This window comes from Mustelus asterias, chromosome 10 (assembly GCF_964213995.1).
Source record: "Mustelus asterias chromosome 10, sMusAst1.hap1.1, whole genome shotgun sequence".
Taxonomy (NCBI): Eukaryota; Metazoa; Chordata; class Chondrichthyes; order Carcharhiniformes; family Triakidae; genus Mustelus; species Mustelus asterias.
In genome coordinates, this window is record NC_135810.1 from 56,649,513 (window position 1) to 56,664,239 (window position 14,727).

Sequence of the window (14,727 nt, forward strand, 5' to 3'; positions counted from 1 at the left end):
TGATATTGTCCTTTTTTGCAATATTGGACACAACCTATTACTTCCCATCACCCCATTTTATTAAATCCTAATTATTCTGCATTTGAATTCATAGAAAAGCTTGTTCATAGAAACAGCTCTTCAGTGCTGTTTGCATGCAACACACAATCAGTTAACAGCTCGGTCAAAAGAAATCCAAACTTGCCTTAATCTTGAACACAGGTCAGAAACTTGGACTTTCCATGCATGCACAGGCTGGCAGTGGGCTGCACATGCACGGTTCTAAATTTTTATGTCCTTCAGGCCCAGGCCTTGCCCAATGTGCTTGTGCATAAGAAGAGAAACGCTGCAAAAACTCATGTAACTGGGTGTGGAGCACCACAACCAGCATGTGTCCCAGAAAGAGGGACATGGGAGGCGGATGGGGAGAGGTCCCAAAATGAAGGGAAAGGACAAAGGCAAAGGGCAGAAACAAGTCCTAGTTGTGCAACAGGAAAGAGGCAGAGAAATAGGCTCTAAGCAAGGAAAAGGGTTGCAGGGAACAGACTTTGAAGTGGGCTTGGGAGAAGCCCTGTTAATTAAAATGGACTAAGTGGAAGCTCTGGAGGTACAAGAAAGCTGAGGTAGATTGGTGATTCTGTGCTGTGAGCTGTTAGGGCAAAGATACCCCTTTGGAGCCGTACTGTTTTGCTTGAAATGGTAGAAGAACTGAAATTGTGCTTGTGAATTGGGTTTGGGTGTAGACTCGGAAATCCAGCAGAATGGAATCTCAGAAGATGAGATTGAAACTCTGAGAGGTGGGCCATCATTGAAGTCATCTGAGTTGGAGAGACATTTGGAGAAAATTTCAAAGTGAGATATCAAAGGCGAAGATTGGAAACTCGCATGAGAGGGACAGAGTTTCAGTGAGAATGGTTGACCTGCAAGGTGACTAATGTCTGGGTGGATTGAGAAATCCACAGAATCCTTTTTGGTTGCATCTGTCATTTATTATGTAATGTGGTGTTTCTGACCACATTTTGCCCATTAATTCATATGTACCTCATACTTACCTTGAAAGTTAGAGTATAAGATAGATATTGTACATTGTTTTATCTTTCTAACCTTATATAATAAAGTTTATTTTTGTTTGTTCAATACATATGGAATCTTATGGCTTTATTCTATGGCAAGTATCTTAAATCTCAAACTTTGTCTAGTTTAAACAAAATGTTATTAGTCCCTAACCAGATTTCACCAACAACTTAGGGGCCTGGCCAAGGGTCATAACAAATCAGAAACTAAGGTCTTAAATGAGAATACAGCAAATCGCATTGGTATAAGGGTTGGCTATGATAGATTTAGAAAATACGTTACAAGATAGTACTATAGATAAGCAATGGTGAATACTTAAAACAGGGTTTCCCAAATGTTTCAGGCCAAGGAACTGTTTTGACCTCGCAAGAGTACTGATGGAACCCCTTAGAAATATTCCTATTAAGTTGAAGAGTTAAACCACAAAAAATTGAATTGTTTTTATGCAATAGATAAACATATAAAAATAAATTTATAAACTTCTTTTCTATTTCTCATATGTATTCATTTGTTCTAAAACATTTACCCTTTTTGTCCTTTTTCTCTCTCACGCACACACTCCCACCGCTCTTCATACACACACGTGCGTGTGGTTTCTCACTGTATTGGTTGTTCATAGGTTCATTAGTGAGCCTATGTACAGCCAATGCAGGGAGAAACCAGTCTCTGTTTGGATAAACAGCCCCATAGCATTTTTCAGCCTGTCCTACCACAGAATCCCTGGATGCATCCAACAGAACTCAGATTGGGAAAACCTAATTTAACTAGTTAATTAATTGTTCACAACAAACGTTAATTTCCTTAAGGAATAAAATAATGATAGGGCAGCACGGAGGCACAGTGGTTAGCAGTGGTTAGCTGCCTCAATGCGCCAGGGACCAGGTTTCAATTCCAGCCTCGGGTAACTGTCTGTGTGGAGTTTGCACGTTCTCCCTGATCCTGTGCGAGTTTCCCCCGTGTGCTCTGGTTTCCTCTCACAGTCCAAAGATGTGTGGATTAGGTTGATTGGCTATGCTAAATTGCACCTTAATGTCAGGGAGATTAGCAGGGTAAATACATGGGGTTTTGGGGATAGGGTCTGGGTAGGATTGTTGTCAGTGCAGGCTCAATGGGCTGAATGACCTCTTTCTGCTCTGTAGGGATACTATGATTCTATGAAAAAATGGTGGGAAAGAACAAAATAAAAGGGTGAAAGACAGGAGAGATTAAATGACAAAAGGGAAGTTAATGTAAGGCAAAATGGGACAATTAAAGGGAATGGTAAAGGGCACAAGGGGAAGCACAGTGGGTAGCACTGCTGCCTCATAGCACCAGGGACCCGAGTTCAATACCTGCTTTGGGTGACTGTCCGTGTGGAGTTTGCACATTCTCCCCGTATCTGCATGGGTTTCCTCTGGGTGCTCCGGGTTTCCTCCCACATCCAAAGATGTGCAGGTTAGGTTGCTTAGCCACACTAAATTGTCCCTTAATGTCCCAACACTAACTTCATTGCAGTGTTGATGTAAGCCTACTTGTGACTAATAAATAAACTATACTTTTACTTTACTTTAGACGTATTGTTCAGGAGAATTATAAGGGTGAATACATGAGGTTCTGGGAAACGGCCTGGGTGGGATTGTGGTTGGTGCAGACTAAATGGGCCAAATGGCCTCATTCTGCACTGTAGGGATTCTATGATTCTAAATAAATAAAACATATCTTAAGGAGCCTTTTTAATATTCTTCCTTAATCGCCCTTGAACTGAGTGGTTTGCTAGCCATTTCAGAGGGCAGTTAAGAGTCAACCACATTGTTGTGGATCTGGAGTTACATATCGGCCAGACCAGGTAAGGATGGCAGGTTTCCTTGGATAAAAGCAAATTACTGCAGATGCTGGAATCTGAAACCAAAAGAGAAAATGCTGGAAATTCTCAGCAGGTCTGGCAGCATCTGTAAGGAGAGAAAAGAGCTGACGTTTCGAGTCCAGATGACCCTTTGTCAAAGCAGATTTCCGTCCCTGAAGTGCATCAATGAAACAAGGATTTTTATAACAATCAGTGATAGTTTCATGGTCATCATTACAAAGACTAGTTTTAATTTGACTAATATTTTTCAGACCGTCCAGAATATCCTGCACATCCTCCTTATCAACTGTAATACTGTCTATTCTACTCCCCTGCAACCCAGTGTCCTCCTCAGCTATATTCATGTCCCCTTTTAACTTGACTAATATTGACTGGAATTGTTATAGCTCTAGCTCGTTAGAGGGGTCAGTTTTTGTTCAAAGCCTGCAGGAAGGTTTTTTGACTCAGTATGTAGACAGGCCAACTAGAGGTGAGGCTATATTGGATCTGGTGCTGGGAAATGAGCCAGACCAGGTGCTAGACTTGGAAGTTGGTGTGCATTTTGGTGATAGTGACCACAATTCGGTTACGTTCACCTTAGTGATGGAAAGGGATAGGCATGAACCTCGGGCCAGTGGTTTTAGCTGGGGGAAGGGTAATTATGAGGCTATTAGGAGAGAATTAGGAAACATAGGTTGGACTAGGAGATTACAGGGACTGGGAACGTCCGACATGTGGAGTTTTTTCAAGGAGCAGCTACTGCGAGTCTGTGATAGGTATGTCCCTGTCAGGCAAGGAGGAATTGGTAGGGCTAGGGAACCGTGGTGCACCAAAAAAGTTTCTTTGTTGGTTAAAAAGAAAAAGGAGGCTTATGTTCGGATGAGACGTGAGCACTCGGGTAGTGCACTAGAAAGCTTTAGATTGGCTAAGAGGGAGTTGAAGAGCGAGCTTAGAAGGGCTAAAAGGGGACATGAGAAGACTTTGGCGGATAGGGTTAAAGAGAATCCTAAGGCGTTCTATAGGTATGTCAAGAACAGAAGGTTGGTTAGGGCAAGTTTAGGGCCAGTTATAGATGGCAGAGGGAAGTTATGTGTGGAACCGGAGGAGATTGGTGAAGCATTGAACCAATATTTCTCTTCGGTGTTCACGCAAGGGGACATGAATATAGCTGAGGAGGACACTGGGTTGCAGGGGAGTAGAATAGACAGTATTACAGTTGATAAGGAGGATGTGCAGGATATTCTGGAGGGTCTGAAAATAGATAAATCCCCTGGTCCGGATGGGATTTATCCAAGGATTCTCTGGGAGGCAAGAGAAGTGATTGCAGAGCCTCTGGCTCTGATCTTCAGGTCGTCGTTGGCCTCTGGTATAGTACCAGAAGATTGGAGGTTAGCGAATGTTGTCCCATTGTTTAAGAAGGGGAACAGAGACTTCCCCGGGAATTATAGACCGGTGAGTCTCACTTCTGTTGTCGGCAAGATGTTGGAAAAAATTATAAGGGATAGGATTTATAGTTATTTGGAGAGTAATGAATTGATAGGTGATAGTCAGCATGGTTTTGTGGCAGGTAGGTCGTGCCTTACTAACCTTATTGAGTTTTTTGAGAAAGTGACCAAGGAGGTGGATGGGGGCAAGGCAGTGGACGTGGTATATATGGATTTTAGTAAGGCGTTTGATAAGGTTCACCATGGTAGGCTTCTGCAGAAAATGCAGATGTATGGGATTGGGGGTGATCTAGGAAATTGGATCAGGAATTGGCTAGCGGATAGGAAACAGAGGGTGGTGGTTGATAGTAAATATTCATCATGGAGTGCGGTTACAAGTGGTGTACCTCAGGGATCTGTTTTGGGGCCACTGCTGTTTGTAATATTTATTAATGATCTGGATGAGGGTATAGTTGGGTGGATTAGCAAATTTGCTGATGACACCAAAGTCGGTGGTGTGGTAGACAGTGAGGAAGGGTGTCGTAGTTTGCAGGAAGACTTAGACAGGTTGCAAAGTTGGGCCGAGAGGTGGCGGATGGAGTTTAATGCGGAGAAGTGTGAGGTAATTCACTTTGGTAGGAATAACAGATGTGTTGAGTATAGGGCTAACGGGAGGACTTTGAATAGTGTGGAGGAGCAGAGGGATCTAGGTGTATGTGTGCATAGATCCCTGAAAGTTGGGAATCAAGTAGATAAGGTTGTTAAGAAGGCATATGGTGTCTTGGCGTTTATTGGTAGGGGGATTGAATTTAGGAGTCGTAGCGTTATGTTGCAACTGTACACAACTCTGGTGCGGCCGCACTTGGAGTACTGTGTGCAGTTCTGGTCCCCACATTACAGGAAGGATGTGGAGGCTTTGGAGAGGGTGCAGAGGAGGTTTACCAGGATGTTGCCTGGTATGGAGGGGAGATCCTATGAGGAGAGGCTGAGGGATTTGGGATTGTTTTCGCTGGAAAGGCGGCGGCTAAGAGGGGATCTTATTGAAACATATAAGATGATTAGAGGTTTAGATAGGGTGGATAGTGATAGCCTTTTTCCTCTGATGGAGAAATCCAGCACGAGGGGGCATGGCTTTAAATTGAGGGGGGTAGTTATAGAACCGATGTCAGGGGTAGGTTCTTTACCCAGAGGGTGGTGAGGGATTGGAATGCCCTGCCAGCATCAGTTGTAAATGCGCCTAGTTTGGGGGCGTTTAAGAGATCCGTAGATAGGTTCATGGACGAAAAGAAATTGGTTTAGGTTGGAGGGTCACAGTTTTTTTTTAACTGGTCGGTGCAACATCGTGGGCCGAAGGGTCTGTTCTGCGCTGTAATGTTCTATGTTCTATGTTCTAATTCCAGATTTTAATTGAATTTAAATTCCTCCAGCTCCCATCTTGGGATTTGAACCAGTGTCCACAGAGCATTAGTTAGGATCTCTGGACTACAACACTGTCTCTCAGGATTATCCCATGAGGGAAGATTGAGTAGACAGGTCCTATATTTCCGACAAATTAGGCAAATGAGAGGTGATCACATTGAAATAGATAAAACACATATGGACCTTGAAATGTTGGATGCTTGGAAGATGTTTCCTTTAGTTGGGAAATCTGGAACTAGTGGTCCAAGTGTCAGAAATTGTTTTGAAACTGTTCGCCATGGACAGCTCTGGATGCTCAGCCACTAAATATATTCTAGACAAATCAACAGATTTTTGGTTTCTATAGAAATTAATATTGTATGTCGCATGTTCAGTAGGTCTCATGAAGAGGTCCTGAGTCTTGCATGGTTGAATATTAAGTGTTTATTAATAACACACAACTGCATAAATATATACAGGGTATATATAGCCCAAGCTATGAGCTAACTCCATGCTTGCTTCTACACAGGTCTCTGTCCAGCCCACAACTGGCCTAATCTCAGGTCATATGACTTTTTACATCATCACAGTGCGCATTACTGTTTCCCAGCCCCACATTAACCCTTGCTATTTCAGATACCCTTGTGCTACAATTAAGTTGAGGGGGGGGGGGGGATTCTCCCACCCTGCCATGCTAATTTTCTACTGCAGCGGGGTGGGAGAATCTCGTGGCCAGGCATGCGCGGAATTCGCACATACGTTCCCAGCCCGAGCGCATCTCCCAGTGTCGGATTTCTGGCTCCATCAGATCCAGGCTGGAAACTAGTGGGAAGATCAGGTAAGTCATTTAAATCTGTTTTCAATACAATTTAAATGTAATTAGTGGGCCCGGGACTGAATTCTCCGGGCCCGCTAGCCTCTCCCACAGTAGGTCCCCACTTTCGGGGAACTATCAGAACGACCCCGCTGGAGTGAAGGGGGACAATTGGGGCCCCCCGGGGGTCGAGTGACGGGGGGTGGTGCCCCTTGGGCATTCGCATCCTGGCAGTGCCAGCCTGTGCCCCGGCGCTGCTCAAAGGTCAAAACACCCATGCCCCGGGGCACCTTGGCACTGTGCACTGGGCATCGGGCAGTGCCAAAGGGCAGGGCAGATGGGGTTGGGGCCGAGGGGGCACGGCCTAGGGGTGATCGGTGGGCGCTCCCGCTGCCATTCTGCATAGGGATTGGTTGGGGCAGGAGGGAAGCCAGCGATCGGGGCGGGCTGGGAGGTGGGGGTGGGGTCTGCCGGGGGAGTCTGTCTCCCAGGGAGTCTGCACTGAGGGGGGGGAAGTCATCACAGGAGGGAGTGCTGGAGATCAGGGCAGGCTGGGGCTGTCTGCCTGCTGAGGGTTTGCCACTGCCTAGGGGGCCGGTCGGGACTGTTTGGGGAGAAACTGTGGGGTGGGGGGGGGGGTGTGTGCTGAAGATCGGGATGGGTCGGGAGGGGCTGGGGGTCAGGGCTGGGCCTGGGAATGGTCATGGGGGGGTGCGTGATCAGGCCGTGAGGGAGTTGGGGGCCAGGACTGGGCCTGGGAATGGTCATGGGGGGGGTGGGGGGGGGCGGGGCGTGGCGTGGCGTGGCGTGATCGGGCCGTGGGGGAGTTGGGGGTCAGGACTGCTGGGGTTCCAGGCTGGCCAGCGATTGAACTGGCCAACAAATGGGAGGCTAACAGTTCTGGGCTACTGCACATACGCAGAGCCTTGCTGGCGTCAGCCTCCCGGGCGGGAATAGGCCCCGCCCCCTGAAAACAAATTATATTCATGTTGGTGGCCTCTGCATTGCACAGAGTGTAAGAGATTCTAGTGTGAACTCACACTGAAAAAATCCAGCACGAATTACTCCAGTTTTCCCACAAATTCAACGCTTAGAATTTGTTTGGGTGAATTCCGGCCGCGATATGCGACAGTGCCAGAAAGTGATGTTGATTTTGAAGATCAACCATGATCTGACTGTTCAGCAAGTGTGAGGTGTCAAATGGCTTACTCCTGTTTCTATTTATTATGTGTACTGCATGACCTATGACCCTTGGCAAAGGTTTATACCAATGCCTTTCTTTCTCTGGATACTAAAAAGTGCCTGATAGATTCACTCAGAAGTTGTGTGTTTGGGATATAGATGGTTATATCAGCATTCCTTCTTTTCATCTATCCCCTGACAACTCTTAGTTTAGTAATTCATCATATAGAGAATCAATGGGAAAGAACCAATGTCTTATCAGCTGCCAAGACACAGCTGAGCATAAATTTCCAATTCAAATATTCAAATGAAAGATCATCCAGATCGCTTTGGAGATAAATAATCCACTTCTCGGAACAAATATCAAGTCGAGGTAGTGAATGTAGATAGTGGGAAACCCTTAGCTGACTTTATCAGTCACGAGAGTCGCCAGAGTCACCATGATGTTTGGTGCTGAGATTCATTACAACACTAAAGGAGGCCTGAGGTACAGCAAGTCTACGCCAGATCTCCATAGAGTAACCGAGTCAGTCCTTTTCCCTTGCTCTATTCCTTAATCCTGCAAATCTATTTCTCTCAATTACCTATGCATTTTCCTTTTGAAGTTAGTGATCACCTCCATTTCCTCCAGCCTGGTCAGCAGAGTTCTTTTTTTGGTCAATGACGGTCATTTTCACTGCATCCTGTCTGTAATTCTTGCCTAATATCCTAAATCTGTGTGTCTGAGTCCTTATACTATGAGTTTAAGGGAGCAGCTTTTCTTTCTTTACTGTATATTTGTTTCTTTCTCTCCCTGTCATGATCTTTATCAGATGCTTAACCGCTTTGCTGCAAGAAGAATGGCTTCCCAAGCCTAACCTTGTAGGTAAATTCTTCTCCATGGAATCATCCTGGTAAATCTCCTCTGCAGCCTCGCAAAGACCTTTCCAAAGTGTGATAACCAGAACTGGGTGCAATATTTCAGTTGTGGCCTAACCAGATTTGGCAAAACTTCCCTGCACCTGTATTTATTACCGCCATTTATGAAGTCCAAGATCTCATATGCTTTGTTAGTTATTCTCTCAATATGTCAAGCTACTTTCATAGATCTATGGACATGAACCCCCCCCCCCCCCACTTATGTCCTTGCATACTCTTTAAAACTGTGCCATTAAGTCTATATTGCCTTTACCTATCCCTTCTGCCAACGTACATCATCTCATACTTTTCAATATTAAATTCAATTTGCCACTTGTCAGCGCATGCTGCCAGCCTATATACGTCCTTTTGCGGTCAATTGGTATTCTCTTCAGCGTTTGCCACAGCTCCAAGTTTGGCAATAAATTTTGAAATTTTACTTCATATTCGTATATCATTTATTCAGATTAAAGAAAAAGCAGTGGTCCCAGCACTGAGCATTGGGGAACAGTCCTGTCTACCAACCTTCTGTCTGAAAAGCAACCATTTCCCAGGATTTGCTGTTTTCTCCTCTTCACCCAAATTTTTGAAACCGACCTTCCTATTCCATAAACCTTAATTTCGTTAACCTCCTCTGTTACTTCATCAAAAATTCTATTAGATGACACTTTTTACAATTCGGTGCTGGCTTTCCTTAATTATCTGAACTGAACTAGGTACTTGATTCTAAACACTAATTGATCCAATTTATATTTAGCTTATACTGAAAGATTCTTACCACCAGAAGGAGCAGAAAATAATCGGCCTACTCTGGAAACTGATCGTACGCCATTCAGTAAGCTGCTTCCATCAATGGTCAATTGAGAAACATTAGTTCGGTGAGGTTGCAAATTTATTTTACGCCCACTGTTCCGAGATGATGGGTAGTCTTGAGAATCACCTTAAAAAGGAAATTTAAATTTTGTATCACTGTTTGCAACGCCCTGCCCCTTACATGCTTTGTGACGAAAGTTACAATATATTTGTTTTATATAACTGGATTACTAATGAAACAGTGCAAAGTTGGCAACAAATGTAAAAATTGCGAATCAACATTTTTCTCCTCAAACTGAGGGCAGAATTTAATTGTCCCCAAGAGTGCAGGGAGAGAGGCAGGCAGGGGAATTTAACTGGGCAGGAGATGAAACATGAAGTTCCCGACATCAGAACAAATTTGCCAAATTAAGTTTGTTTGGGGAAGCTCACTGGAACAGTGGAGAGGAGACTGAGGTGCTTCTTGTAGTGTGGGTTATGGCTGTCCATGGGGGGGGCGGGGGGGGGGGGGGGGAGTTGGCTAAACAAAGGAAGGTTGTGGCTGACAGAGGGAGTGAACTGGATGACGGAGAGAAGGTCAAGGTTGACCTTGGGTAGCTCAACCTGGATCAAAGGGAGGTCAAGGTAGTAGGGGACAGATCAAGGGTGATTGGCATTGAGGACAGTTCAAGGATAGGGAGAGGGTTGAGGATGAAGGTGGCCAGGTTGAGGATGGTGAGTGGGGTGGTCCAGGCTAAGGGTCACAGATGGAAGATAGAGGGTTCATGGGTGGTAGTGATAGGGGATGATGGATGGAGGGTCAGAGGTAATGAAAGGAAGATCAAGAGTGACAAAAGGAGGCAGGAGAGTGGTGGTTAGCAGGCTCAGGGTGATCTGGGAAAGTTTCAGCAACAACAGGCTGAGGTGGCAAGCAACTAAATGAGATAGAAAGGGGTCATGGTGTGGGGGAGGGGACCAAGGTGTGGCTAACAGAAAGCACAGGGCTTCCCACTGGTTCACATCAAGGAGAGTCATGTAGATAATGGTGCACATACCTTTGTCTGCTTTCTGTCCACATTCACTTCTGAAGGATACATGGGTCTATTCTATCAGTATTTTTGGAAATTCAGACAGAGAAGGTGAGGAACTGGGAGAGAATGACCTTGGCCCATGAGCATCAATGTCTAGATCTACAAGCGATAGCACAAGAGGGTATGACTGCTCAAGATGCAGACAACTACGGGCCAATGTGACAATGAGAAATGGCGTATCATTGATTGTGCTGAATGCAAAACAACAACTTGAAGATGTCTGACTGACAATGTCAGAGATGGTTAAGGGTGGCACTGACTGTGTGCACTTATTCATGAAGATCTATAGTACCGTAGAATGGGAGGCAATCCAATGCCAATTGCGTCAAAAGTCATCATGGCATTGAATTTGGAATATATGCTGGCTTGCTAGTGATGTATACATTCTATGAAAGAAGAAAGCACAAGAACATATCTCCATCGATGCAGACATGCCACTACACCCTTGCCAACTCAATAAATGAGGTGTTACCAACTCTCTTTCATCTATAAACGATTGCCACTTTTGATGTAAGCCATTATCTACCTAACCAAGCCTGATTAACATGACCACTTGCCACATATGAATAAAGTGAGAAAAAGCATATATTTATACATAATATAAAAATTCAATCTTGGCTGGGCCAGAGGCTGGAGGGATCCATCCTGGTGAAGGTCTTCTGTATGGCAGGACTCATGGCTTGTATGGATTTCTCCATGATCTGTGTAAAGCAGTGTATAACCTCCAGCGTTTTTGCTGGATTTCCCCTGCCTGGTCCTGCTTCTCCAGCAGGTTGTTTGTGGTCATGAGCATGAGGCTTACAGGATCCTGGTCTCCAACAATCCTCCAACTTTCAGGTCCCTCAACTATCACAATCTCCATAAGCTGCTGCAATATTTGCTCGCCAAATTGAGACTCTGAGCCTAATTGTGAAAATGTGCTCCCCGAAGTGACTGCTTTGGTGTTGGTGGAGGGTGCAGGGGAAGGATATGATGGTCTCATCCTCAGAGGTGGACTGCTGGGTTGTTGCCGCTAGAGTTGGCTGTTCCTCCAGAATGCAAGGACATGCAATGGAGAACACAAAGAGTTAAGTTCAAGCCATTCACTATTCTGATTCCCATTGCTGTATGCTATGAGCCAGTGGTTAACACCAGGCTGAAGCATCCTCCCTCTGCATTCCTGCCTTGCCATCTGCATTGATAAGGCTGCTTTGCTCCCTGGTCAGATCCACACTCTCCTCCTCTGTAGGGGCTCGGATATGAATTTCGGTCACTTCTCCATCCATCTTTGCATATTCCTTTTCGTTATGCACCAGTTTCTCCTGTTGGCAGAGGGTAAGATTTAATGTCATCTCAATGGGTATCTAACCCCCTTATCTGCATGTATCCCTCTATCAGATAATGAGGCCTCTCTAATAAGTGGTTCACACTTGCACTTTCTTGCCACTTGAACAACTTTGTCTGCCTGATCTGACCCAGGTTCACTCAGGCCTCATGCTACATCTGGTGCTAAAAACATTCTCCCATCTGACCTATCTGTCCCCTCACAGTGGATGCATTACTTGATGACTTCATGAGAGCCAGTTTGCTGTAAAGTCATCATTACACTCACCCTTGCAATGTGGAGTGGGCCATTTATGCTTTTCCTACATTGGACCCAGGTGCGTCTTTGGATCCCTCAGCTGCTGACCTCCGCTGTAATCTGTGTTCAGGCTTCCTTCGTCAGGCAGGAGAGTCTCTTGATGTTGTCCTTGGGGAAAAAGATCTCCTGTTGTTCCCAAGCAACCTGGAGAGAATCTGCAGGGAGGCATCACTAAACCGTGGGGCCACATGTTGTCTGCTCTTAAGCCATATTTCACCTGATTCAGACAGTTAGATGGAGGTGACAAAGGACAAAGGAACAGACTGGAAGCCAACTGATGGTAACTGTGACTCTGAGATTAAGGTAGATTCTGAAGGCCAATTGGAAATCCTGTGGCTCTGCAGCAGACTCTTCAGAACAGATATTGCTGGCTTGGATGCAATTCATACTTGTCCAAGTGTTGGTTAAATATGGCGCCTGGAACTTCGATCTCATCAGCTGAGTACGGGTTCGTTAACCTTCTTCCCTTCCCAACCACATAGCTGACTGACCCCCCCCCCACCTCAAACTTCTACAAATCTAGTTGGCTGGCCGTGTGTAAGGGACTGAGGAAAATTTGTGGGGAAGACATTTACCAGTGTTCTTTGTCCCTTGTGGGTTTCAGTGTCCTGTTTGCCGGGTGGGTGCTGTGAACAGAATGCTGTTGGTTGAGTGATGTGGGCTGGGCCAATGGGACTGCTCTGGGGGCGGGAAGAAAAAAAAGGCGCCAGGAAGTGAAGCAGCTGCAGAGCTGAGGAGGGAGTGTGCAGAAGAGGGACAGCCACGTTTTTTGAAGAGAAGCTTTTCAGAGGCAGTAAAAAGTCAGTTCGAAGTGAATCTTTCTCAGGTAGAACTGCTTGGTTTTTCATGACTGCCGAGGAAGACAGCCTTCAGCGCACTGGACCTGCGTTACTACACAGATAGCTCGCGGCACCTCTGCCTCGTGTGCTTGCTCCATCATCTTCCCTCTCGTAGACCCGTCTGGACTGTGTGTGTGTCAGGGTTAAGTGAGTACTATCAGACAGGAACGGTAACAGAATGTGGTTTTCTTCAGATGTGCACCAACGGATGGGCCCCAACGTTTAAAATTCAAAGTGCTTGTTGATATTCTGAACATTTCTCAGGTTGAAACTGTTAATTGGAAAATCTTCAGTTGGGATTCTTTACTTGTTTATATCTGCTAATTATATTTGTTATTAAATTTTTTTGTTATTCCGCTTACCTTGTTGTTCCAAACCTTTTCTCATTATAAGGTTTATCTCAATAACATTTTTGGAGGCACCGCACTAAACATACTCAAATCCTTTTCATGCAAGCCTGTACTGGCATTAATGGGTAAACAGGAAATTTAGCCAGCTCACCATCAACTGCTAGGAATTCAGGATCCTGTAAATCGAACAGTTAAATAGTAGCCCCATATAGTGATCAGCAGGGGGTTACACGTGTAATTGCACAGTAAGAAGTCTCACAACACCAGGTTAAAGTCCAACAAGTTTATTTGGCAGCATTAGCTTTCGGAGTCTCAAGTTCCTTCATCAGGACTCACCTGATGAAGGAGCTTGAGACTCCAAAAGCTAGTGCTGCCAAATAAACCTGTTGGACTTTAACCTGGTGTTGTGAGACTTCTTACTGTGCTTACCCCAGTCCAACGCCGGCATCTCCACATCGTGTAATCGCACACAGCTAGTCTTTCCCTCATCGAAAATGCACACAGCAGTTGCACGAACAGCAATTAAATGAATGACCAGATAATCTGGTTCTGAAGAAGTCATATTGAACTCAGAACGTTAATTCTGCTTTTCTTTCCATAGGTGCTGTCAGACTTGCAGAATTTTTCCAGTGCTTTGTTTTTATTTTGACAGGAAAATGTCAGCAATCAAACTCTATCAATTTTATGAACTTTACCACCTACATGTACTGCATCCCACTTCCACTTGGTTTGAAAAACTCTGCCCTCTGTCTCTAACAACACCAGGTTAAAGTCCAACAGGTTTATTTGGTATCACAAGCTTTCAGAGCGCTGCTCCTTCATCAGGTGAATCATCACCTGATGAAGGAGCAGCACTCCGAAAGCTCATGATATCAAATAACCTGTTGGACTTTAACCTGGTGTTGTGAGACTTCTTACTGTGCCCACCCCAGTCCAACGCCGGCATCTCCACATCACGGCTATATCTCTGATGAAGTTAGTCTCTTGCGATCAGATGTAAACGATTTGGATAATTTTAAATATGATACGTTATTAGAAGGAATCACCTGACTTAGTAAGATGACCTAAATCATTACCTTTGAGTTCAGAAAATATACAGTATAGACCTCACTAGTGGCAACATATACATTTCTAAAAATAATGTCCATGGGGTGCTTTATTTCCTAATAACCATTCAAACATGTTTTTTCTTGCTTAAAGGGTAGGGAAAGGTCATATTTACATTAAAAAGCCAGTGTTACATAGAATTGTAATGTATATTCTTTCAAATTATAGTGTACTAGACATAAAGATTCACTTTTCTTCAATACCTGTGTTCAAAGCTCAAATTTTGATGCAAACAAATCTGATTCTGTCAGGTGAATTATGGGGGGGAGAAGTTTGCCAGCTTAGATTTATAATGATTCCCTGGAGATATTATTGAAATGGTGCAGTTTGCCCCTAG

General features: G+C 44.8%; 1 protein-coding gene across 1 annotated transcript in view; it reads right to left on the bottom strand.

Annotated features, from left to right (window-relative positions):
- cep126 (centrosomal protein 126) overlaps window positions 1-14,727 on the bottom strand; it is a 105,567-nt gene that overhangs the window by 22,859 nt on the left and 67,981 nt on the right. Inside the window, exon 7 of the mRNA XM_078222781.1 lies at window positions 9,369-9,530. Coding sequence (XP_078078907.1) covers window positions 9,369-9,530 — 162 coding nt within the window. The remainder of the gene's footprint in view (window positions 1-9,368; window positions 9,531-14,727) is intronic.